Below are 25,765 nucleotides of genomic sequence, written 5' to 3'. Positions count from 1 at the left end.
AATTGAATATGCTTTGGTCGAATTGCAGCACTTGTATCATTGCAGAAAAGTCGAATTTGCAAAAAGTCGAATTTCAAAAAGTCGAATTTTGAAAGTCCGTTTTTTGGTCGGAAAGCACTGCATTGCATAGGCGAATTTTTTTTTTTGGTCGAAAATGACCCGAAATTCGCCAATTTCGGGAATTCGACCACAATTGCATATACCCCAATATATGATTATTGTAATAAAAGATGATTTGCATATCACTGATGACTCATCTGTCCCTGACACAAGGGTACACATGTTTAAGCGGAAGAAAGCTGAGGTAAATTTCCCTCCTCTTATGATGAAAAAGAGCGGGAATCTCCAGACAAGAGACTGCAGTTTCCCACAAAGAATTCTCAGGGAGTATCCTTTCCCTACTAGGGCCAGGATACGATGGGAATCTTCCCCTAGGGTGTCACGTTTGCCCAAAAGGTAGCCCTGACTTAACAGCTATCCTCAGGGATCCTGCAGATAGCGTGCACATTCTGGTACACTACTCAGACCGGCGATTGTGTCGGCATGGGTTTATAGCGCTGTAGCAGCGTGGTCAGGTACCTTATCAGCAGAGATTGAGACCCTAGTATGTATATATATATATATATATATGTGTATATGTGTGTGTGTGTATATATATATATATATATATATATATATATATATATTTTAAAGATGCTGTCTTAAGATATATACAGGTTGATTCTCCCTTATCCAAAATGCTTGGGACCGGAAGTATTTTGGATATCGGATTTTTCCGTATTTTGGAATAATTGCATACCATAATGAGATATCATGGTGATGGGACCTAAATCTAAGCACAGAATGCATTTATGTTATATACACCTTCTACACACAGCCTGAAGGTCATTATAGCCAATATTTTTTATAACTTTGGGCATTAAACAAAGTGTGCGTACATTCACACAATTCATTTATGTTTCATATACACCTTATACACACAGCCTGAAGATCATTTAATACAATATTTTTAATAACTTTTGTGTATTAAACAAAGTTTGTGTACATTGAGCCATCAAAAAACAAAGGTTTCACTATTTCACTCTCACTCAAAAAAGTCCGTATTTCGGAATATTCCGTATTTCGGAATATTTGGATATGGGATACTCAACCTGTATATACAGTATAAAACATGCCCAAAGAGACATTAGTCTACTGGGTTCTAGAGTCAACGCTATGTCGATTTCTGCTTGACGCGTCCTGTAGAATATGCAATGGACAGGTGATACCGACTTAGGAGGCATATGGAAGGCTGAGGATTGTGTGGAGAAGGGATCTTGGACCTGGTCTCCACAGCTATAGCTGTTAATTCTGATCTTTTGCCTTATATTCCTGCACAGCCTAGGAAAGCACGACATTATCAAATGCAACTTTTTGATCACAAAGATACAAGAAAGTCCGAGGTGCGTCCTTTCTTGGCAGAGGAAAGAAGCTGCACAACACAGCTAGTTCCCAGGAACAGAAGTCCTCCCCGGCCTCTACAAAGTCCACTGCGTGTCGCTGGGGCTCCACAGGCGGAGCTAGGCCCGGTGGGGGCACGTCTTCGTAATTTTAGCCACAAGTGGGTTCACTCCCTGTTGGATCCCTGGGCAATTGATATTGTGTCTCAGGGATACAAGCTGGACTTTGAGGAGATGCCCCTCACCGACGGCCCTGCCGGCTTCCCCCCACGAGAGGGAAATAGTGTTAACTGCAATTCACAAATTGTATCTTCAACAGGTGGTGGTCAAGGTTCCCCTCCTCCAACAAGGAGGGGATTATTATTCGACCATGTTGTAGTCCCGAAACCGGACGGTTCGGTCAGACCCATATTGAATTTAAAATCCCTGAACATATACCTGAAAAGGTTCAAGTTCAAGATGGAATCGCTAAGAGCGGTCATCGCAAGCCTGAAAGGGGGAGATTTTATGGTGTCTCTGGACATAAAGGATGCATACCTGCATGTCCCCATTTATCCACCTCATCAAGCGTACCTCAGATTTGCGGTACAGGATTGTCATTACCAATTTCAGACGTTGCCGTTTGGTCTCCCCACGACCCTGAGAATCTTCACCAAGGTAATGGCGGAAATGATGGTGCTCCTGCGGAAGCAAGGTTTCACAATTATCCAGTACTTGGACGATCTCCTCATAAAAGCGAGATTAAGAGAGCAGTTGCTGAACAGCGTATCACTTTCTCTGGAAGTGTAACGGCAACACGGCTGGATTCTAAATATTCCAAAGTCGCAGTTGGTTCCTACGGCTCATCTGCCTTTCCTAGGCATGATTCTAGACACAGACCAGAAAAGGGTTTATCTCCCGATAGAGAGAGCTCAGGAGCTCATGACACTGGTCAGGAACCTATTAAAACCAAAACAGGTGTCAGTGCATCACGGCACTCGAGTCCTGGGAAGGATGGTGGCATCATAAGAGGCCATTCCCTTCGGCAGGTTCCATGCGAGGACCTTTTCAATGGGACTTACTGGACAAGTGGTCCGGATTACATCTTCAGATGCATCGGTTAATCACCCTATCCCCCAGGGCCAGGGTGTCTCTCCTGTGGTGGCTGCAGAGTGCTCACCTTCTCGAGGGCCGCAGATTCGGCATTCAGGACTGGGTCCTGGTGACCACGGATGCAAGCCTCCGAGGGTGGGGAGCAGTCGAACAGGGAAGGAATTTCCAAGGTCTGTGGTCAAGTCAGGAGACTTGCCTTCACATCACCATCCTGGAATTAAGGGCCGTATACAACGCCCTACGTCAAGCGGAGACCCTGCTTCGCGACCAACCGGTTCTGATTCCGTCAGAAGCCACCAGAATTCTTCGCTGGGCGGAAACTCACGTAAGCGCACTGTCGGCAGTGTTCATCCCGGGAGTGGACAGCTGGGAAGCAGACTTCCTCAGCAGGCAGGACCTCCACCCGGGAGAGGGGGGACTTCATCAGGAGGTCTTCTCGCAGATTTCAAGTTGGTGGGAACTGTCACAGGTGGACGTGATGGCATCCCGCCTCAACAAAAAGCTACAGAGGTATTGCGCCAGGTCATGAGACCCTCAGGCGATAGCTGTGGACGCGCTGGTGTCACCGTGGGTGTTCCAGTCGGTCTATGTGTTTCCTTCTCTTCCTCTCATACCCAAGGTGCTGAGAATCATAAGAAAAAGAGGAGTGAGCACAATACTCATTGTTCCGGATTGGCCAAGAAGGACTTGGTATCCAGATCTGCAAGAAATGCTCACAGAGGACCCGTGGCCTCTGCCTCTAAGACAGGACTTGTTGCAACAGGGGCCCTGTCTGTTCCAAGTCTTACCGCGGTTGCGTTTGACGGCATGGCGGTTGAACGCCGGATCCTAGCAGAATAAGGCATTCCGGATGAGGTCATTCCTACGCTGATAAAGGCTAGGAAGGATGTGATGGCTCAACATTATCACCGTATATGGCGAAAATATGTTGTTTGGTGTGAGGCCAGGAATGCCCCTACGGAGGAATTCCAGCTGGGCAGTTTCCTTCACTTCCTACAGTCTGGAGTGACTTTGGGCCTAAAATTGGGTTCCATTAAGGTCCAGATTTCGGCCCTATCCATTTTCTTTCAAAAAGAACTGGCTTCCCTACCTGAAGTTCAGATGTTTGTAAAGGGAGTGCTGCATATTCAGGCCCCTTTTGTGCCTCCAGTGGCACCTTGGGATCTTAACGTGGTGTATAGTTTCCTGAAATCACATTGGTTTGAACCACTCAAAACGGTGGAATTGAAATATCTCACGTGGAAGGTGGTCATGCTACTAGCCTTGGCTTCGGCTAGGTGTGTGTCAGAATTGGCGGCTTTGTCACATAAAAGCCCCTATCTGGTTTTCCATGCGGATAGAGCAGAATTGCGGACCTGCCCACAATTTCTGCCGAAAGTGTTTTCATCCTTTCATATAAACCAACCTATTGTGGTGCCTGTGGCTACTACTGACTTGGAGGATTCCGAGTTACTTGATGTGGTCAGGACTTTGAAGGTTTATGTTGCCAGAACGGCTAGGGTCAGGAAAACAGAATCTTTGTTTATCCTGTATGCTTCCAACAAGCTTGGGGCGCCTGCTTCAAAGCAAACTATTGCTCGCTGGATCTGTAACACGATTCAGCAGGCTCATTCTGTGGCTGGATTGCCGCTGCCAAAATCAGTTAAGGCCCATTCCATAGGAAGGTGGGCTCTTCTTGGGCGGCTGCCCAAGGGGTCTCGGCATTACAGCTGTGCCGAGCGGCTACTTGGTCAGGTTCAAACACTTTTGCAAAGTTCTATAAGTTTGATACCCTGGCTGAGGAGGACCTTGTGTTTGCTCAATCGGTGCTGCAGAGTCATCCGCACTCTCCCACCCGTTTGGGAGCTTTGGTATAATCCCCATGGTCCTTACGGAGTCCCCAGCATCCACTAGGACGTTAGAGAAAATAAGATTTTACTTACCGGTAAATCTATTTCTCGTAGTCCGTAGTGGATGCTGGGCGCCCGTCCCAAGTGCGGACTTCTTCTGCAATACTTGTATATAGTTATTGCTGCAATAAGGGCTATGTTATTGTTGCATCAGGGTTGAACTGATGCTCTGTTGTTGTTCATACTGTTGACTGGGTATGTTATCACAAGTTATACGGTGTGATTGGTGTGGCTGGTATGTATCTTGCCCTGGATTACCAAAATCCTTTCCTTGTACTGTCAGCTCTTCCGGGCACAGTTTCTCTAACTGAGGTCTGGAGGAGGGACATAGAGGGAGGAGCCAGAGCACACCAGAATCTAAATTCTTTCTTAAAGTGCCCATGTCTCCTGCGGAGCCCATCTATTCCCCATGGTCCTTACGGAGTCCCCAGCATCCACTACGGACTACGAGAAATAGATTTACCGGTAAGTAAAATCTTATTTTTTTGGTGTAAAATTTTACCTTGTCGCAAGTGGAACCCCAGTCAGTGCGCTGCAGACTCCGCATGGCGAGCTTCGGGCAAGGTTTCTATTCCCAATTGTAGTCCAATTGTAATTTGTAGTGGCTGGTAACATATGAAAAAGTTAAACAAATCCCCCCCAAAAAACTCATGTCAACCATATGCTGTGTTGACCATTGTCATATTGACCATTTGAACCTGTCGACCTATCGTCCGGATACCCAGTCACATAGGGATTTGAATGTGGAGTGAGTATCTTGCTAAATTCCTAGCTTGGAGCTTTATCCAATGCTAGTTTTGTCCAACAATGGCATAGCCCAGGGTTTCCCAAACGTGGGACGTTATTCAGTAAGTAGCAGAATTTGCAATACTTTTGATCGCGTGCTGGAGGCCGTCCATCGCAGGCAGGGCAAGACCGCCCAGCATGCTATCACAATCTCTGTCAATAGTTTTGTTATCAACATTTCAAGTGGTCTTTTGCCATCATCCGCAATATGTTGTGATTTGAAGGAGGGTCAGCTGCACAGTTTCAGACGTAGGCTTAATCTAGCTGACTGGATAAAGCATTAGTGAATCCATTGAAAAAAGAATTCAGACTTTTCTGTAGGTAAAGGAGGTCCTACGTAGTTCAGAATGCTGTCCCTAATACAGTGATCAGTGTAGATGTAGACTGCAAGGCAATAGCATATGTGAAAAATTTGGGACCCATACAAATCTCGTCACTGAGCAGGACCTATTTATTTTGATTTCCAGCATCTATTGAAGAATTGATCCTAAAACAGCAGATGTAAATAGGGAGATTTATCACAGATTGGAAAGAGATAAAGTACCAACCAATCAGCTCCTGATATTTTGCAGGCTGTTTGAAAATGACACTTAGGAGCTGATTGGTACATCATCTCTCTCTAAACTTTGATAAATCTCCCCATATATCTTGCTTGTCACACCTTATCTCAAAATTACATTTTTCATTATCATATCGCTCAGTGTCTCAAACTACTGGTCCTTCAACAATGTGTTTCCCTCTTTCACGCAGATTTCTTTACCAAAAGTTGTGTTTCATCAGCAATAGTTTAGGTACCTTGTCTACCTAACTTTTGTGCTTTGTCCAGTGATGAATATGGCAGTGGATTAAAGAATCTGCAATGAGCTCCAATAAATATTTACATAACATTAGCTACACTATTTGAGTATTATGATATACCTCATTTCTCTGACGTCCTAGTGGATGCTGGGGACTCCGTAAGGACCATGGGGAATAGCGGCTCCGCAGGAGACTGGGCACAAAAGTAAAGCTTTAGAACTACCTGGTGTGCACTGGCTCCTCCCCCTATGACCCTCCTCCAAGCCTCAGTTAGATTTTTGTGCCCGAACGAGAAGGGTGCACACTAGGTGGCTCTCCTGAGCTGCTTAGTGAAAAGTTTAGTTTTAGGTTTTTTATGTTCAGTGAGACCTGCTGGCAACAGGCTCACTGCATCGAGGGACTAAGGGGAGAAGAAGCGAACTCACCTGCGTGCAGAGTGGATTGGGCTTCTTAGGCTACTGGACATTAGCTCCAGAGGGACCGATCACAGGCCCAGCCATGGATAGGTCCCAGAGCCGCGCCGCCGGCCCCCTTACAGAGCCAGAAGACAGAAGAGGTCCGGAAAATCGGCGGCAGAAGACTTCCTGTCTTCAACAAGGTAGCGCACAGCACTGCAGCTGTGCGCCATTGCTCTCAGCACGCTTCACACTCCGGTCACTGAGGGTGCAGAGCGCTGGGGGGGGGGGGGCGCCCTGAGACGCAATAAAAACACCTTGGATGGCAAAAAATGCATCACATATAGCTCCTGGGCTATATGGATGAATTTAACCCCTGCCAGAATACACAGAAAAACGGGAGATAAGGCCGCCGAGAAGGGGGCGGAGCCTATCTCCTCAGCACACTGGCGCCATTTTCCCTCACAGCTCCGTTGGAGGGAAGCTCCCTGGCTCTCCCCTGCAGTCACTACACTACAGAAAAGGTTAAAAAAGAGAGGGGGGCACTAATTACGCGCAGTATTAAAAATACAGCAGCTATAAGGGGAAAAACACTTATATAAGGTTATCCCTGTATATATATAGCGCTCTGGTGTGTCCTGGCAAACTCTCCCTCTGTCTCCCCAAAGGGCTAGTGGGGTCCTGTCCTCTATCAGAGCATTCCCTGTGTGTGTGCTGTGTGTCGGTACGTTTGTGTCGACATGTATGAGGAGAAAAATGATGTGGAGACGGAGCAGATTGCCTGTAATAGTGATGTCACCCCCTAGGGGGTCGACACCTGAGTGGATGAACTGTTGGAAGGAATTACGTGACAGTGTCAGCTCTGTATAAAAGACAGTGGTTGACATGAGACAGCCGGCTACTCAGCTTGTGCCTGTCCAGACGTCTCATAGGCCATCAGGGGCTCTAAAGCGCCCGTTACCTCAGATGGCAGATATAGACACCGACACGGATACTGACTCCAGTGTCGACGGTGAAGAGACAAATGTGACTTCCAGTAGGGCCACACGTTACATGATTGAGGCAATGAAAAATGTTTTACACATTTCTGATAATACGAGTACCACCAAAAAGGGGTATTATGTTCGGTGAGGAAAAACTACCTGTAGTTTTCCTGAATCTGAGAAATTAAATGAGGTGTGTGATGATGCGTGGGTTTCCCCCGATAACAACTGATAATTTCTAAAATGTTATTGGCATTATATCCTTTCCCGCCAGAGGTTAGGGTGCGTTGGGAAACACCCCCTAGGGTGGATAAAGCGCTCACACGCTTGTAAGAACAAGGGCTCTACCCTCTCCTGAGATGGCCGCCCTTAAGGATCCTGCTGATAGAAAGCAGGAGGGTATCCTAAAATGTATTTACACACATACTGGTGTTATACTGCGACCAGCAATCGCCTCAGCCTGGATGTGCAGTGCTGGGTTGGCGTGGTCGGATTCCCTGACTGAAAATATTGATACCCTAGATAGGGACAGTATATTATTGCCTATAGAGCATTTAAAAGATGCATTTCTATGTATGCGTGATGCACAGCGGAATATTGCCGACTGGCATCAAGTCTAAGTGCGTTGTCCATTTCTGCCAATAGAGGGTTATGGACACGACAGTGGTCAGGTGATGCGGATTCCAAACGGCATTTGGAAGTATTGCCTTATTAAGGGGAGGAGTTATTTGGGGTCGGTCTTTCAGACCTGGTGGCCACGGCAACAGCTGGGAAATCCACGTTTGTACCCCAGGTCGCCTCTCAACATAAAAGACGCCGTATTATCAGGCGCAGTCTTTTCGTGGGCAAGCGGGCAAAAGGTTCCTCATTTCTGCCCCGTGACAGAGGGAGAGGAAAAAGGCTGCAGAAATCAGCCAGTTCCCAGGAACAGAAGCCCTCTCCCGCCTCTGCCAAGCCCTCAGTATGACGCTGGGGCTTTACAAGCAGAATCAGGCACGGTGGGGGCCCGTCTCAATGAATTTCAGCGCGCAGTGGGCTCACTCGCAAGTAGACCCCTGGATCCTTCAGGTGATATCTCAGGGGTACAATTTCGAGACGTCTCCCCCTCGCCGTTTCCTAAAGTCGGCTTTACCGATGTCTCCTTCTGACAGGGAGGCAGTTTTGGAAGCCATTCACAAGCTGTATTCCCAGCAGGTGATAATCAAGGTACCCCTCCTGCAACAGGGAACGGGGTATTATTCCACACTGTTGTGGTACCGAAGCCGGACGGCTCGGTGAGACCGATTCTAAATCTAAAATCTTGAACACTTACATAGGGAGGTTCAAATTCAAGATTGAGTCACTCAGAGCAGTGATTGTGAACCTGGAAGAAGGGGACTACATGATGTCTCGGGACATCAAGGATGCTTACCTTCATGTCCCAATTTACCCTTCTCACCAAGGGTACCTCAGGTTTATGGTACAGAACTGTCACTATCAGTTTCAGACGCTGCCGTATGGATGGTCCACGGCACCCCGGGTCTTTACCAAGGTAATGGCCGAAATGATGATACTCCTTCGAAGGAAGGGAATTTTAGTTATCCCTTACTTGGACGATTCCCTGATAAGGGTAAGATCCAGGGAACAGTTGGAGGTCGGTGTAGCACTATCTCAGGTAGTGTTGCGGCAGCACGATTGGATTCTCAATATTCCAAAATCGCAGCTGATTCCGACGACTCGTCGTCTGTTCCTAGGGATGATCCTGGACACAGTCCAGAAAAAGGTGTTTCTCCCGGAGGAGAAAGTCAGGGAGTTATCTGAGCTAGTCTGGAACCTCCTATAACCGAGCCAAGTCTCAGTACATCAATGAAAGGGTTCTGGGAAAAATGGTGGCTTCCTACGAAGCAATCCCATTCGGCAGATTCCACGCAAGAACTTTCCAGTGGGACCTGCTGGACAAATGGTCCGGGTCGCATCTTCAGATGCATCAGCGGATAACCCTGTCACCAAGCACAAGGGTGTCTCTCCTGTGGTGGTTGCAGAGTGCTCATCTTCTAGAGGGTCACAGATTCGACATTCAGGACTGGGTCCTGGTGACCATGGATGCCAGCCTGCGAGGCTGGGGAGCAGTCACACAGGGAAGGAATTTCCAGAGCTTATGGTCAAGCCTGGAGACATCACTTCACATAAATATCCTGAAGCTAAGGGCCATTTACAATGCTCTAAGCTCAGCAAGACCTCTGCTTCAAGGTCACCGGGAGTTGATCCATTCGGACAACATCACGGCAGTCACCCACGTAAACAGACAGGGTGACACAAGAAGCAGGAGTGCAATGGCAGAAGCTGCAAGGATTCTTCGCTGGGCGGAAAATCATGTGATAGCACTGTCAGCAAGTGGGGACTTCACCCAGAAGTCTTCCACATGTTTATAAAACTCGACAAGTATTGCGCCGGGTCAAGGGACCCTCCGGCAATAGCTGTAGACGCTCTGGTAACACAGTGGGTGTACCAGTCAGTGTATGTGTTCCCTCCTCTGCCTCTCATACCCAAGGTACTGAGAATTATAAGATGGAGAGGAGGAAGCACTATATTCGGGCTCCGGATTGGCCAAGAAGGACTTGGTAACCGGAACTTCAAGAGATGCTCACGGAGGATCCGTGGCCTCTACCTCTAAGAAGGGACCTGCTCCAGCAAGGACCCTGTCTGTTCCAAGACTTACCGCGACTGCGTTTGACGGCATGGCGGTTGAACGCCGGATCCTGAAGGAGAAAGGCATTCCGGATGAAGTCATTCCTATCCTGATCAAAGCCATGAAAGATATAACCGCAAAACATTATCACCGCATTTGGCGAAAATATGTTGCGTGGTGCGAGGCCAGTAAGGCCCCGACGGAGGAATTTTCAACTAGGTCGATTCCTACATTTCCTGCAAACAGGAGTGTCTATGGGCCTGAAATGGGGGTCCATTAAGGTTCAAATTTCGGCCCTGTCAATTTTCTTCCAAAAAGAACTAGCTTCAGTCCCTGAAGTTCAGACGTTTGTGAAAGGGGTACTGTATATACAGCCTCCTTTTGTGCCTCCAGTGGCACCTTGGGATCTAAATGTAGTTTTTGGGTTCCAAAAGTCACATTGGTTTGAACCACTTAAATATGTGGAGTTAAAATATCTCACATGGAAAGTGGTCATGCTGTTGGCCCTGGCCTGGGCCAGGTGCGTGTCAGAATTGGCGGCTTTATCCTGTAAAAGCCCTCATCTGATTTTCCATTCGGACAGGGCGGAATTGAGGACTTGTCCTCAGTTTCTCCCTAAGGTGGTTTTCAGCGTTTCACCTGAATCAACCTATTGTGGTGCCTGCGGCTACTAGGGACTTGGAGGACTCCAAGTTGCTAGACGTTGTCAGGGCCCTGGAAATATAGGTTTCCAGGACGGCTGGAGTCAGAAAATCTGACTCGTTGTTTATTCTGTATGCACCCAACAAGCTGGGTGCTCCTGCTTCTAAGCAGACTATTGCTCGTTGGATTTGTAGTACAATTCAGCTTGCACATTCTGTGGCAGGCCTGCCACAGACAAAATCTGTAAAAGCCCATTCCACAAGGAAGGTGGGCTCATCTTGGGCGGCTGCCCGAGGGGTCTCGGCTTTACAACTTTGCCGAGCAGTTACTTGGTCAGGAGCAAATACGTTTGTAAAATTCTACAAATTTGATACCCTGGCTGAGGAGGACCTGGAGTTCTCTCATTTGGTGCTGCAGAGTCATCCGCACTCTCCCGCCCGTTTGGGAGCTTTGGTATAATCCCCATGGTCCTTACGGAGTCCCCAGCATCCACTAGGACGTCAGAGAAAATAAGAATTTACTTACCGATGATTCTATTTCTCGTAGTCCGTAGTGGATGCTGGGCGCCCATCCCAAGTGCGGATTGTCTGCAATACTGGTACATAGTTATTGTTACCAAAAAAATCGGGTTATTGCTGTAGTGAGCCATCTTTTCTAGAGGCTCCTCTGTTATCATGCTGTTAACTAGGTTTAGATCACAAGTTATATGGTGTGATTGGTGTGGCTGGTATGAGTCTTACCCGGGATTCAAAATCCTTCCTTATTGTGTACGCTCGTCCGGGCACAGTATCCTAACTGAGGCTTGGAGGAGGGTCATAGGGGGAGGAGCCAGTGCACACCAGGTAGTTCTAAAGCTTTACTTTTGTGCCCAGTCTCCTGCGGAGCCGCTATTCCCCATGGTCCTTACGGAGTCCCCAGCATCCACTACGGACTACGAGAAATAGAATCATCGGTAAGTAAATTCTTATTATCACAATTCCTTATTGACTATACGTTATGGTTTGCATTGAGAATCACTGTATATATTACGGTAAGTGCACCTTTGACTAATGTACATATGGATAAATGCTAAATAACTTGTTCCACAAAGGTGTTATTAACCCTTTACACTGCGTGTGTATTCTTTGAAGAACATGCTGTCCTGTTTCTCCCTAGGACATGGAGAACAGCTTTTTCCTCAATGTGAATAAACAAGTGGATCTGGTTTGTGAGCAGCTAGCAAAGGATCCCAATCTGCAGCAGGGCTACAATGGCATGGGCTTCTCCCAGGGTGGACAGTTCCTGTAAGTAATATCTAATGATAGGGGAATACATGGGATCAATGCAGAGTTGAACATGAGTCAGTGGTAATCACTTTTCTCTGTTGTGAGGGAGATGTAAAAAAAAAAAAGAGTGGTAAGTGCCAAATGTGCTATATTCAGCACTATTTGACATTTACAACGAGCCTCTGTATGTATGAAGGCAGATAACGTTGACAAAAATCACTTTTCTCTACGGTATCTGCAAACATCTAGCGATTTCTGCAGCGGGGTACACTGTGTTTCACAGGGAATACATCGGGGTGTAGAGATGGATCTTGATCTAGAGGCACCAACAGGCTAAAGCTTTAGACTGTCCCAGGATGCATTGCAGGTCCTCCTCTACATAACCCCGCCTCTAGGCACTGTGAGCTCAGTTTTATAGTTGGTGCCTGCATAAGCAGGTCACTTAACAGGAGGGGGGGGGGGGGGGGGCGCGCGCGCGCTAGGCAGCCCTGAAAAAGCTACTTAGAAGACTTCAAGGGCTGCAGCACTTCATATGCCAGTGTGACATACTGTGCTGCGGCTCCATCACCTCCCCAGCGGCGTCGCATACTCCCACTTGCTCTGTTCCCGGGTACTTGCAGCGGAGACGCTCTGGTTTCTAGGCACACCACCGCAGACGCTCTCCTGGATCGTGTGGCTGCTTCTCAGGGAGGAGGTAAGAGGGTTCCCCAGACGGGACCTGCCATTAAATTGTGGTCTCGGGAGACGGACCGCGACGCTGGCGTTGACACTGTGTCCGTGCAGGGACCCCACTATATCCACCAGGGCAGGGGAGCACAGGTCGGATAACACATTATCCATGTTTAATAAGACTCCATAGGATCCGGTGGTGAGGACCAGCATAGGGGATAAGGCGCTTGACCTGTAGCCCCTCCCCCAGCTTCGGGCGCCATCTACTGCTGGTGTTCCCGCCATGGAGCTGCCTCACACTCTCCCTCACTCCCTGACTGAGACTTTGGGCACCATCTTATCACAGTAGCTGCGACTGGTTTCTGGGACTGCAGGGCAAGGTCTCCTCTGTATATCCGCCTGATTTATCAGCGCTGTGATTCTACAGACACTTAAGTATTCTACATGTCATTTTAAGACAGCGCTAGTTAAGAACAAGTGTACCTCTACCAGAATATATTGAACGAGTATTCTAATATATACTTCCGGTCTCAGACCGAGTGTGTGTGTGTGTGTGTGTGTGTGTGTGTATATATATATATATATATATATATAGTATAGAAGACCCGGCACTCCTCTCGCTCCCCAGCGTAACGGCAAAGTGCTCCCGTGCCCTCACCTCCTAGGACCCAGGTCCCATAAGCAGCAGTGGAAATAAGTGCGGCACTGGGAGTCTTGTAATTGAAGTGAAGCAAAGCCGTGTATTAATTAGATCTACGTTTCGGGGACGCAGCCCCTTCGTCAGGATAACCATTCAGTGCAAAAAACAGTGTTTAGATAGTAATAACATAAAGAGGTACTCACCGCCGCCACCAGCCGCGCTGCCCGGGTCCCGGTCCCGACGTCACTACGTCCACCGGAAGTGACGCGGCTCCGGTCCGTGCGGCTAGCGCACTGGGGCTGGAGAACAAGTAACCATAGGAACAAGTTATAGACAACAACAAATGTTGATGAAGTGCATCGTGCTAGACATCTATATAGAATCTGATGATAAACATATCATATCAAATACCTAACTTGCGGCTCTACCATTGACAGAATAAACATGAAAAACAATGCAATTTGTGAGACATTACAAACAAAGATTAAAAAAGTGCATCGTGCTAATCTGATAGATAAAAACAGATGGTGAACGCATGGTAAATGCTATTTGTCTTGCGGCATAACCACAGACAAAAATAAAAAATTGTGAGACAATACAATATATGAATAACGTTAAAAAACGAATATTATAGTCACAGCCTGATAACAGTCCTACTAAACGCAAACTACTAAGGGAGCATTTTTAAGTGTATAAACCCATGTGGGTATTAATTAATAAAATCAGTCTTGAATTGCTCAATCAAGTAATGTAGCAGCATAATGGGGGAGAGAATTCTATTTAATGCATATCCAGATACATAATACTAAACCAATGTCCTTGTACACACTATGTAAAATACACTAAGGCTAAAAGTTACGGATCCATGAACACTACAAATTTAAATTTAATAGAGGGGATATCAAGGAAAGATCAAGAGGTAATGATATCGATACAATAAACTGTATCAACCTCCACTGGTACCCATTACTCAAATATTCTTATAAAAAACATTTAAGACTAAGAGCCTCATTTAGGCCCCGAGGGGACTGGGTATTAAGTGTGTGGATCCATTTTGCTTCGGCCTGTAACAACTTCCTCGAACGGTCACCACCTCGTAGAGATGGTGGAACTTGATCGATGATCTTGTACCGAAGAGTGGCCATACCGTGTTTAGCCACCGCAAAATGGCGTGCCACGGGTTGGTCACTGTCACCTTTTTTGATGGCCTCACGTATGGCATACCTGTGTTGTGCCATCCTTGTCTTGAAGGCACAATCGGTCTTGCCCACGTAGGCCAACCCACAAGGACAGGTGAGGAGATAAACAACGAATTTTGAATCACAGGACAAGGGATATCTGATGTTGTATTTCCTCCCAGTATGTGGATGCTGAAAACTATCACCCTGTAACATATAACCGCAGGTGGTGCATCCACTGCATTTAAAGCATCCATTTCTACGTCTAAGAAAGTTTTTTGAATTGTTCTTATTAAACGTAGAGATGTCTGTCTTAACAACGAAATCTCTTATACTACGCCCCCTGGAAAAACTGGGCAGTAGTCTCGACTGGTAGACTTCACCCAGTTCCCTATCCGAAGCTATAATTGGCCACAATTGTCTGATATGTTTAGTTAGCTGCGGGCTATCCGTGTTAAATCTTGTAACCCATGGGAACCTTCCTTTGAGTTGTTTATGAGGCTTAGATTTCAATAGTTGTTGCCGTGTAACCATCAAAGCTTTTTGTTTGGCTTGTTCAAGCAGCCTTGTAGGGTACCCCCTCTCTCTAAATTTTAGGAACAAGTCCCATCAAGTTCACTATGGAGTGTAATGCAAAGGAGATTAATTTCAATACAGAATTATTTACAAAGGCCACAGACAGGAACAATCTTTTAAGATTTGACAGTTTCCACCCTAAATCCACCATCACAGGGCTCCCATATTCACAATTTTTAAGGGTATGTAGGATCAATAGCCAACAGGCAATTAGAGATGCACAACTGGAAGAGATGTTCCTAAAATTTAGAGAGAGGGGGTACCCTACAAGGCTGCTTGAACAAGCCAAACAAAAAGCTTTGATGGTTACACGGCAACAACTATTGAAATCTAAGCCTCATAAACAACTCAAAGGAAGGTTCCCATGGGTTACAAGATTTAACACTGATAGCCCGCAGCTAACTAAACATATCAGACAATTGTGGCCAATTATAGCTTCGGATAGGGAACTGGGTGAAGTCTACCAGTCGAGACTACTGCCCAGTTTTTCCAGGGGGCGTAGTATAAGAGATTTCGTTGTTAAGACAGACATCTCTACGTTTAATAAGAACAATTCAAAAAACTTTCTTAGACGTAGAAATGGATGCTTTAAATGCAGTGGATGCACCACCTGCGGTTATATGTTACAGGGTGATAGTTTTCAGCATCCACATACTGGGAGGAAATACAACATCAGATATCCCTTGTCCTGTGATTCAAAATTCGTTGTTTATCTCCTCACCTGTCCTTGTGGGTTGGCCTACGTGGGCAAGACCGATTGTGCCTTCAAGACAAGGATGGCACAACACAGGTATGCCATACGTGAGGCCATCAAAAAAGGTGACAGTGACCAACCCGTGGCACGCCATTTTGCGGTGGCTAAACACGGTATGGCCACTCTTCGGTACAAGATCATCGATCAAGTTCCACCATCTCTACGAGGTGGTGACCGTTCGAGGAAGTTGTTACAGGCCGAAGCAAAATGGATCCACACACTTAATACCCAGTCCCCTCGGGGCCTAAATGAGGCTCTTAGTCTTAAATGTTTTTTATAAGAATATTTGAGTAATGGGTACCAGTGGAGGTTGATACAGTTTATTGTATCGATATCATTACCTCTTGATCTTTCCTTGATATCCCCTCTATTAAATTTAAATTTGTAGTGTTCATGGATCCGTAACTTTTAGCCTTAGTGTATTTTACATAGTGTGTACAAGGACATTGGTTTAGTATTATGTATCTGGATATGCATTAAATAGAATTCTCTCCCCCATTATGCTGCTACATTACTTGATTGAGCAATTCAAGACTGATTTTATTAATTAATACCCACATGGGTTTATACACTTAAAAATGCTCCCTTAGTAGTTTGCGTTTAGTAGGACTGTTATCAGGCTGTGACTATAATATTCGTTTTTTAACGTTATTCATATATTGTATTGTCTCACAATTTTTTATTTTTGTCTGTGGTTATGCCGCAAGACAAATAGCATTTACCATGCGTTCACCATCTGTTTTTATCTATCAGATTAGCACGATGCACTTTTTTAATCTTTGTTTGTAATGTCTCACAAATTGCATTGTTTTTCATGTTTATTCTGTCAATGGTAGAGCCGCAAGTTAGGTATTTGATATGATATGTTTATCATCAGATTCTATATAGATGTCTAGCACGATGCACTTCATCAACATTTGTTGTTGTCTATAACTTGTTCCTATGGTTACTTGTTCTCCAGCCCCAGTGCGCTAGCCGCACGGACCGGAGCCGCGTCACTTCCAGTGGACGTAGTGACGTCGGGACCGGGACCCGGGCAGCGCGGCTGGTGGCGGCGGTGAGTACCTCTTTATGTTATTACTATCTAAACACTGTTTTTTGCACTGAATGGTTATCCTGACGAAGGGGCTGCGTCCCCGAAACGTAGATCTAATTAATACACGGCTTTGCTTCACTTCAATTACAAGACTCCCAGTGCCGCACTTATTTCCACTGCTATATATATATATATATATATATATATATATATATATATATATATGTGTGTGTGTATGTATACATACATACATACATACATACATACATACATACATACATACATACATACATACTAGTCCAGTGCAGTTTAATTGTCTGACTAAAATAATTAACTGCATTGTCACTGTGGCTGTGCCTATATCTGCTGTGTGAATTTCACTTTCAGTGTATCACAAGCTGTAGCTATCACTGTATTCTGTACCCTAGGACTAGGTGCGTCAGGGTCTCATATATAGTGCTGCACAGTATTTACCGTTAAGTGTATTCTACTGTGTACTCGGTCACATCATACCGGATTTATTCGCTGGTGTTGTGTACTGTATACGCAGTCACATAGTACCGGATTTAGATGCTGGTGTTGTGTACTGTGTACGCTGTCACATTCTAGGGGATTTATTCGCAGGTATTGTACTCTGTCAGGCTTTATCGTACTCATACGCTCTGTGGTTACATTCACTAAAATGCCTAACACAAAGGGCAGGAAATCCATGGATGCTCCTGTATTATGCAGGGGGAAGCTTTGAATGATGGTCTGTGTAATATGTGCAGGGGCGTTTCTACAGAGGAGGGGGCCCGTGTGCACCTCCGGGTGGGCCCCCTCCTCTGAACAGCGCTGTAGACTCCGGCAATGCACAGGTCTCCGGAAACATGGCGCCCGCCATGATCCGGAGACCAATTTGGCTACCACGCATGCGTGGCGGTCATTTTGGCGGCAATTTCCGCCGCGGACGCTGCGCCCGCCGCTGGACTCCGGTTAGGTAAGTATTTAAATGGGTGCAATGTGTGCGGTGTGGCCCCCCCCTGGACTCAGGGGCCCGTGTGCACCGCTCACATTGCACCCATTATAGAAGCGCCAATGAATATGTGCCATACATCTCCCAGTCAGTCCGCAGCTCCTTTAACCAATCAGTAAGCCACCTTGGGCGGCGTTCTCAAATATGCTTAATACGCTAGTGACACGCCTTATGCCCCCTATGGGACCTCCTGTGCCATTGCAGCCACATATTGTCCCTATGGTAAATCCGCCCTGGGCGGATACTCTGTCTACCCAGATACAACAATTGAATCACTCTTTCGTTAGACAAAAACCTACCCCACGTCCCTCTGCGATCAAGGGGTCCTCTAAGCGGGTTCGGATGGGGAGTATACTGATCCGTCAGACACTGATACAGTCGCTTCTGACGAGGAAACTGACGCAGGTTGATGTCCCTGACCTAATGGGGGCTATTAAGCTGATTCTACAAATAGATGATGATGTAAATCCCATTACTGCGTCTAAGAAGCCTGATAACTTTAGTTACCTTCTGATGTTTAAATTTATCTTACCACATTCTGACCATTTGGTAGACATACGGCAGGAACCCTGGTCTTCTCCAGGAAAGAAATTCTCCCTTTCTAAAAAGTAGAGATGAGCGGGTTCGGTTTTACTCGGATTTACTCAGGTATTTCGGGTTTTGCTTATTGGCTATCCAAAATGCGTGACATCCGTGATCCAATAAGATGCCGTTTCGAGCCCCGAGTAAAACCGAACCCGCGCATCTCTACTAAAAAGATGCTAGCTCGTTATCCTCTCTCTGCTGAGTTGTGTAACAAGTGGGAAAATCCACTGCCTGTTGATTCCCATGTCACCCGTCTTGTGGTGTCATCTACTCTGCCTGTCACCACACTAAAGGAACCGACAGATAAGCGTGTCGAAGGATGCCTGAAGTCTATTTACTCCCTTACAGGTGCTGTACATAGACCCACTATAGCAGCCTCCTGGACCACAAAAGGAATTGAAGCATGGGTTCAGGCATTAGAGGAAGAGCTGCCTCAGGATATAACTGACACGGCCAGACAATATCTCCCTCATATTGCCACTGCCTCCCACTACATTCAGGAGGTGTCCTCTGACGCAGGTGTAATGGTGGCCGAGGCGTCGACTGCGTCCATCCTGGCTCGCCGAATTCTGTGGTTGAGGTAATGGAAGGTGGACCTGGACTCCAAAAAGATCTTGGAGGTACTCCCTTTTATGGGAGACATCCTATTTGGGGAGGATCTGAATAAGATTGTAACCGACTTAGCGGCTGCTAAGACTTCGTTTCTCCCAAATACCAATCCTTCTGCACAGAAGGCAAAGAGTACCACTTTTTCGTTCCTTCTTTCCGGCCTATACTCAACCTTAAATCACTGAACAAATTTGTGAGAGTGTCCAAGTTCCATATGGAAACGCTGCGCTCGATTGTACTGGCTGTGGAACCCGGAGATTATATGGTATACCTGGATATACAAGATGCCTATCTGCATATACCTATTGCCATATTGCATCAGCAATATCTGCGGTTTGCTATTGGCAACCTTCATTATCAGTTCCAGGCTCTGCCGTTTGGACTGGCCACGGCTCCTCAGATCTTCACCAAGGTTATGGCCGTGATGACGGCTCATCTGCGTCGTCAGGGAATCTGGATCCTGCCGTTTCTGGACGACTTGCTGATCCTGGCAAACTCCCAAGTTGTCCTCCTCAGTCATCTACAACTGACGGTAAACTTCCTACAAGCCCACGGGTGGCTCGTCAACTGGAAGAAGTCCTCGCTGGTCCCTGCTCGGAGCATGGTGCACCTGGGGGCACTGCTGGACACACACAGCCAACGACTGTTTCTGTCTCCAGACAAAGTCCTGAAACTTCAGGACAGGATCAGATGCTTCCTCGCTCGCCCAAGAGTGTCGATACACTCAGCTATGCAAGTACTAGTCCTCATGGTGTCTGCTTTCGACATGGTGGAGTACGCTCAATTTCATTCCCGCCCTGTACAGAGGTTAATCCTTTCCAAGTGGGATAGCCTGCCTCATCGGATCAGGTCACAAATAATCTCCTTGACTCCAGAGGTTCGCCTGTCACTGAATTGGTAGCTACAAGACCAACAGTTGAGCAGGGGCCGTCCCTTCTGGATCCCCAACTTGGTCCTACTGTCTACGGACGCCAGTCTGCGGGGTTGGGGCGCGGTGCTGGAGCAACACTCTCTCCAGGGTTGGTGGACCAAGGAGGAATCTCTCCTCCCGATGAACATTCTGGAATTGCGGGCAGTGTTCAATGCTTTGGCTCTTGCCCTGCCTCTGATACAGAACAGGCCTGTTCAAGTACAATCGGACAACGCCACCACGGTGGCATACATAAATCATCAAGGTGGCACTCGAAGCCGCATGGCAATGATGGAAGTGTCAAAAATCCTTCATTGGGCGGAACGCCATCTGCCTGCCATGTCGGCAGTGTTCATTCCGGGAGTCCTCAGCTGGAAAGCAGATTTCCTCAGTCGTCAGAACGTACATGCCGGAGAGTGGAGTCTTCTTTAGGAAGTCTTTCAACTCCTAGTGGACAAGTGGGGTCTACCAGATGTGGACCTGATGGCATCACGACACAATCACAAAGTCCGGTCTTCAGATCAAGAACAAGGGATCCTCAAGCAGCGTTCGTGGACGCTCTGGCAATTCCATGGAACTTTCAGCTGCCCTACGTGTTCCCTCCAGTGTCGTCTCTGCCCAGGGTTCTACGGAAGTTCAAGCAAGAAGGAAGAATACTACTTCTAGTCGCTCCAGCGTGGCCCAGACGGTATTGGTTCTCAAACCTACAGGGTCTCTCGATAGAGCGTCCTCTTCTACTTCCTCATCGCCCAGACCTCGTTCATGGCCCCTGTGTCTACCTGGACCTGGCCAGACTGGCTGTGATGGTGTGGCTCTTGAAGCTTCAGTCCTGAGGGCCAAAGGATTCTCCAAGGCGGTTATTCAAGCTATGCTACAGGCCCGCAAACCGGCTTCTGCACGGATTTATTATCGGGTCTGGAATTCTTCCTTCACCTGGTGCGCTGCTAAGAATTATGATGCTTACAAGTTTAGTACTTCCAGACTTCTGGCTTTTTTGCAACAAGGCCTGGATTTAGGACTTTGTCTGGCCTCCCTCAAGGTTCACTTCTCTGCCTTCTCGGTGTGGTTTCAGAGAAAACTTGCATCTATACCTGACATTCATACATTCGCTCAGGGCGTACTGTGGATTCAGCCTCCCCATGTCCCTCCTGTGGCTCCATGGTATTTGTTTGTTGTCCTGAATGCCCTGCAAGAGTCTCCATTTGAACCTCTTGAGTCAGTGGACCTTAAATGGCTCACAGCCAAGGTCCTTTTCTTATTGGCTATTGCCTCTGCCAGAAGAGTATCGGACTTAGGCGCTTTGTCCTGTCGTCCACCCTATTTGATTTTTCATTGCGACCCGCAGTTCTCCGAACTCGTCCCAGTTATTTGCCTATGGTGGTGTCATCTTTTCACCTTAACCAGGAGATTGTGGTTCTGGCCTTCATATCTTCTGACTTGTCCTACAAAGAGCGGTCTTTGGATGTGGAACGGCTCTCCGTGTTTATGTGGAGAGGACTGCCTCTATTAGGAGGTCAGATACCCTCTTTGTACTTTTTGGTTTCCACAAACGTGGCTGGCCTGCGAATATGCAGACCTTGGCCAGATGGATTAGAATGGTGATTGCACAAGCTTATGCGCAGGCTGGGCTCCCAGGTCCTGCTGCTATTAAGGCCCATTCTACTCGGTCTGTTGGACCTTTTTGGGCGGCCCGACGTGGCGTGTCCGTAGAACAATTGTGCAAGGCGGCTACGTGGTCCTCAGTGAACACGTTCATTAGGTTCTATGCCTTTGATACTTCCGCGTCCCAGGATGCTTCCTTTGGACGCTGGGTTCTTATACCCGCCAAGGTACGTCCCCTCCCTTGAGGAACTGCTTTAGAACATCCCGATGTTATTCCCGGTGGAACACAGTGTACTCCGCTGCAGAAAAGGAGATTTATGGTAGACTTACCATGGTTAAATCTCTTTCTGCGAGGTACACTGGGTTCCACAGGGCGCCCACCCTGACGCACTTAGCTTCTTTGGGTTTGTATGGCATTAGCCACTAGTACCTTCTCCTGTCGTGAGAACGTGGTTCTATGTGACTAACATCTGACTTCTCTTTTGCCTGCTTCTGCATTGGACTGGTTAACTAAAATTGAGCTCACAGTGCCTGGTGGTGTGGTTATATAGAGGAGGCCCTGCAGTGCATCCTGGGACAGTCTAAAGCTTTTAGCCTGTTGGTGCCTCTGGATCAAGATCCAACTCTACACCCTGATGTATTCCCTGTGGAACCCAGTGTACCTCGCAGAAAGAGATTTAACCATGGTAAGTCTACCATAAATCTCCTTTTCGTCATCACCATACTATTGTATGGGGACAGAAAATCTAAATATTTAGTATCTAAAATATGCTAAGCGCACGTTTACTTTCGTCATTTCTTAATATATCGGCAAGTATTACCTGTTGGTATGTGTACATACCTGTTGGCGGCTGCTCGGTTCCAAGTTGCTCATGTGAGTTCTCGCAAAGATTGTTTAGTTAAGGCGTGTACACACGGTACGTTGCACTGTAGAGCCCAAGATTGACTATTTGATGTGGCCGGAGCCCGGCCCCACTGATATAGTCAATGTTGGGCTGCCTGCAGAGTCTATTTTCCCTTGCGATGCCAATACCGCGGGACCGCACATCGGTATCACAAGGACTATACGCATGGTGCGATATGCACTATATTTCTCTGTCCTCCATCTGGGGGACGCTGCGCCGTTACTTGTGGGTTAGAGGTGTGTGGTAGTGGAGTTTGGCACAGAACTATCAAAAGCTGACTCCTCCCCCCCTCTAACCCCTCCCATCTCCTTCCTGCTCAGCCCTGTTCAGTTTTAGTTTTGTGCCTGTGGGGTACCGACACAGTTTTTATTTCTCTTTAGATTTTTTTTTTTTTCCACAAATACCTAGTCCCTGTTTACAGGTGACAGGTATAACAGTGGAAGGGGTTAGTATCCCATTCCAGACTGCTGCATGGAGGCCACTATACCTTGGTCACTGGGGCCTTCAGAGAGAGAGAGAGAGAAGAAAGCAGCATCAGGTACTGGACAGCCACAATCTGTCATTGACGGTATTGGGCTGTCCCTATTTTCCTATTACTAATGGACATTGCATTGTTCCCCCGCCGCTACCAGCACCCCCCCCCCGGAGCGCGCGACCATCCACAGACAGCCCGGATGGCTGAACTGGGGTGGAATGTGATGTGGAGGACTGTGGTTAGGTCCGGGAGGGTGTTATTCACTCCCTGGACCGTGGCTGTGCTGCCGTGACAACCGCTCTGTGTAGCGGCGCACGGGAGCCGAACTTCCGGTTTTGACGGAGAGTGAGAGGAGTGACGTCAGGCGGGCAGAGCCGTCTTCCCGCTCAGCTCTGCCCGCGCGCGCGCTGCTGGTCACGGCGCCATCTTCTCTGCCTGCAGACAGGGGGACGCTGTGCTACGGAGGGGGATTACATACACAAAACCGCAAGTATAAAAGGGGGGGGGATCACAGTGTCTCCTCTAGTCCGGTGGGCTAAAGCAGCATGTTAACAGAAACATAAGCACATTCTCGTGGGTTTGAATCTCAGAGATATTTGTTAACAAACTTGGGGGACAGGACATAGTACACCAGAGTAAAGGATGACCAGCAAGCCAGAGAAACCTACAAAGGGAAAAACAACCTCAGTGGTTTATTTCTCATGTTCACAATGTGGCACAAAGCTGGCTAAGGGGAGTGCTGATGCAGGGACCCTCTGTACATCATGCTCGGGTGCACCAGCGGCAGATCAGCAGGCCAGATCCACAGATCAGTCAATGCCCCCTTGGGTCAAGGCCATGGTGGATGCAATTTCAGATTTGCGTCAGTCAAGGTCGGAAGCAGCTTTGGCCCAGACTCAGGTGGAACCGCTGTGGGCCCAGAATATGGGAAAGTGTCTCACTGATTTGACTCAGTCTGTAAATAAATTTGTAAATTCGGCCAGTAGTTCGGCGGCTTCTTAGCGAACGCAGCCGTTGCCCGCTATTGCATTTCCGGGAGAGGAGTTGGATACTCTGACATCTCCATTGGAAGAAGGGGAGGTAGATCCTGAATGGGACGAAAATTCGGCTTGGGAAGATGAGGATTTATCTACTAGTTCAGGTGTTAGGCTACTAATCGAAGCCATTCGTCAGACCCTTAATATTCAGGATGAGGCAGTAGCCGAGACTTCTTCCTCTTTCTTCAAACGACAGAAGAGACAGGTTACTGCCTTCCCTTCTTATTCGCACTTTGCGGATATTTTAAAAGAACCCTGGCTAAAACCGGATTCGCGTTTCCAAGCTCCTAAAAAGTTAAAATTTCTATATCCTTTTACAGAGGAGGATACAAAATTTTGGGAAACTGCCCCAAAGGTAGACGCTCCTATTTCGCATTTAGCAAAAGCTACGGTTATTCCGTCAGTACAGTCTGTGACTTTAAAAGACTCTACCGATAGGAAGATAGAAGCATTACTAAAATCTATGTTTTCCTTATCAGGTGTCTCTCTCCGTCCAGTTCTGGCGAGTGCCTGGGTGCTTAAAGCCGTTGATGAGTGGCTTGCACAGGTTGTATCTGGGATGCAGTCAGACGATCCGTCGGAGGCCATTCAATTAGCAGAACAGATTTCTGAGGCTCTTACTTACGTGGGTGAAGCCTTATTGGATTCGGTGGCGCTACAGTCCCGTGTTTCTGCCTTAACAGTATCCGCAAGACGATCTCTTTGGCTTAGGGTTTGGAATGCTGATTCGGACTCAAAGCAGACCTTGACGGCAGTTCCTTTTGAAGGCGAATTTCTCTTTGGATCAGAGTTAAAGAAGATAATTTCAGATACTACGGGAGGAAAGAGCCCTTTCCTTCCGTCTGCTCCTAACAAACCAAAACCTACAAGATTTCGGTCCTTTCGTACGCAGGGCAGAGGTAACTTCCAGTCCTTTCGACCCTTTTCCAGATTTCCACGGAGGGGATCATTCAGAGGTAGAGGAGCTCAGGCTACTCGCAGACCGGCCAGTAAGCCTGCCGACAAGCCTGAGGCATGACGCTTCGGGCCCTCTGGAGGGATCAATACAGGTTGGGGCTCGTTTACTTCACTTCAGGGAAGTGTGGCTCCTATCGAAACCAGATCGGTGGGAAATAGGGGTCATTTCCAGAGGATATATGTTGGATTTCGAAGAGACAGTCCCAACCCGACTATTTGTCACACCTCTCCCAGACGACCCCTCCAGACGTCAAGCTCTCCTTCAGGCAACAGCAACATTATTACAAAATGGAGTAATCCTTCCGGTCCCAGCTCCTCAGAGAGGTCGGGGCTTTTACTCGGGTCTTTTTCTCGTAGACAAGCCGGACGGTTCGTTTCGACCCATTCTAAATCTAAAAGCTCTCAATCCGTACCTTTCATCCCAAAAATTCAGGATGGAATCCATTCGCTCCATTATCGCAGCCATGGAGCCAGGGGAATATTTGGCTTCAATAGACATAAAGGACGCATACCTACATGTTCCAATTTGGACAGGACATCAATCCCTTCTGAGATTTGCAGTAGGTCCGTGGCATTTTCAATTTCGGGCCCTTCCCTTTGGTCTCTCTACGGCTCCCCGGGTTTTTACGAAGGTCCTGGGTCATGTCGTCGCAGTTCTCCGTTGCAAAGGGGTCAACATCACCCCATACTTGGACGACCTGTTGATCAAGGCCCCGTCACCGGAGATTCTCACTCAGAACCTGCGTCTAACGATAGAGACTCTACAGTCGTTCGGGTGGATAATCAATTTTCCAAAGTCGTCTTTACTCCCGTCACAGAAAATGTTTTTTCTGGGTCTTCTATTCGACACCAACAGCCAG

At 47.3% G+C, this 25,765-nt stretch overlaps 1 protein-coding gene across 1 annotated transcript in view; it reads left to right on the top strand.

The window, feature by feature from the left end:
• PPT1 (palmitoyl-protein thioesterase 1) overlaps positions 1–25,765 on the top strand; it is a 110,043-nt gene that overhangs the window by 17,577 nt on the left and 66,701 nt on the right. The window contains exon 3 of the mRNA XM_063954094.1: positions 11,848–11,975. Coding sequence (XP_063810164.1) covers positions 11,848–11,975 — 128 coding nt within the window. The remainder of the gene's footprint in view (positions 1–11,847; positions 11,976–25,765) is intronic.

Source organism: Pseudophryne corroboree, chromosome 2, assembly GCF_028390025.1.
Source record: "Pseudophryne corroboree isolate aPseCor3 chromosome 2, aPseCor3.hap2, whole genome shotgun sequence".
Taxonomy (NCBI): Eukaryota; Metazoa; Chordata; class Amphibia; order Anura; family Myobatrachidae; genus Pseudophryne; species Pseudophryne corroboree.
This window is presented reverse-complemented; position numbering and strand designations above follow the sequence as displayed.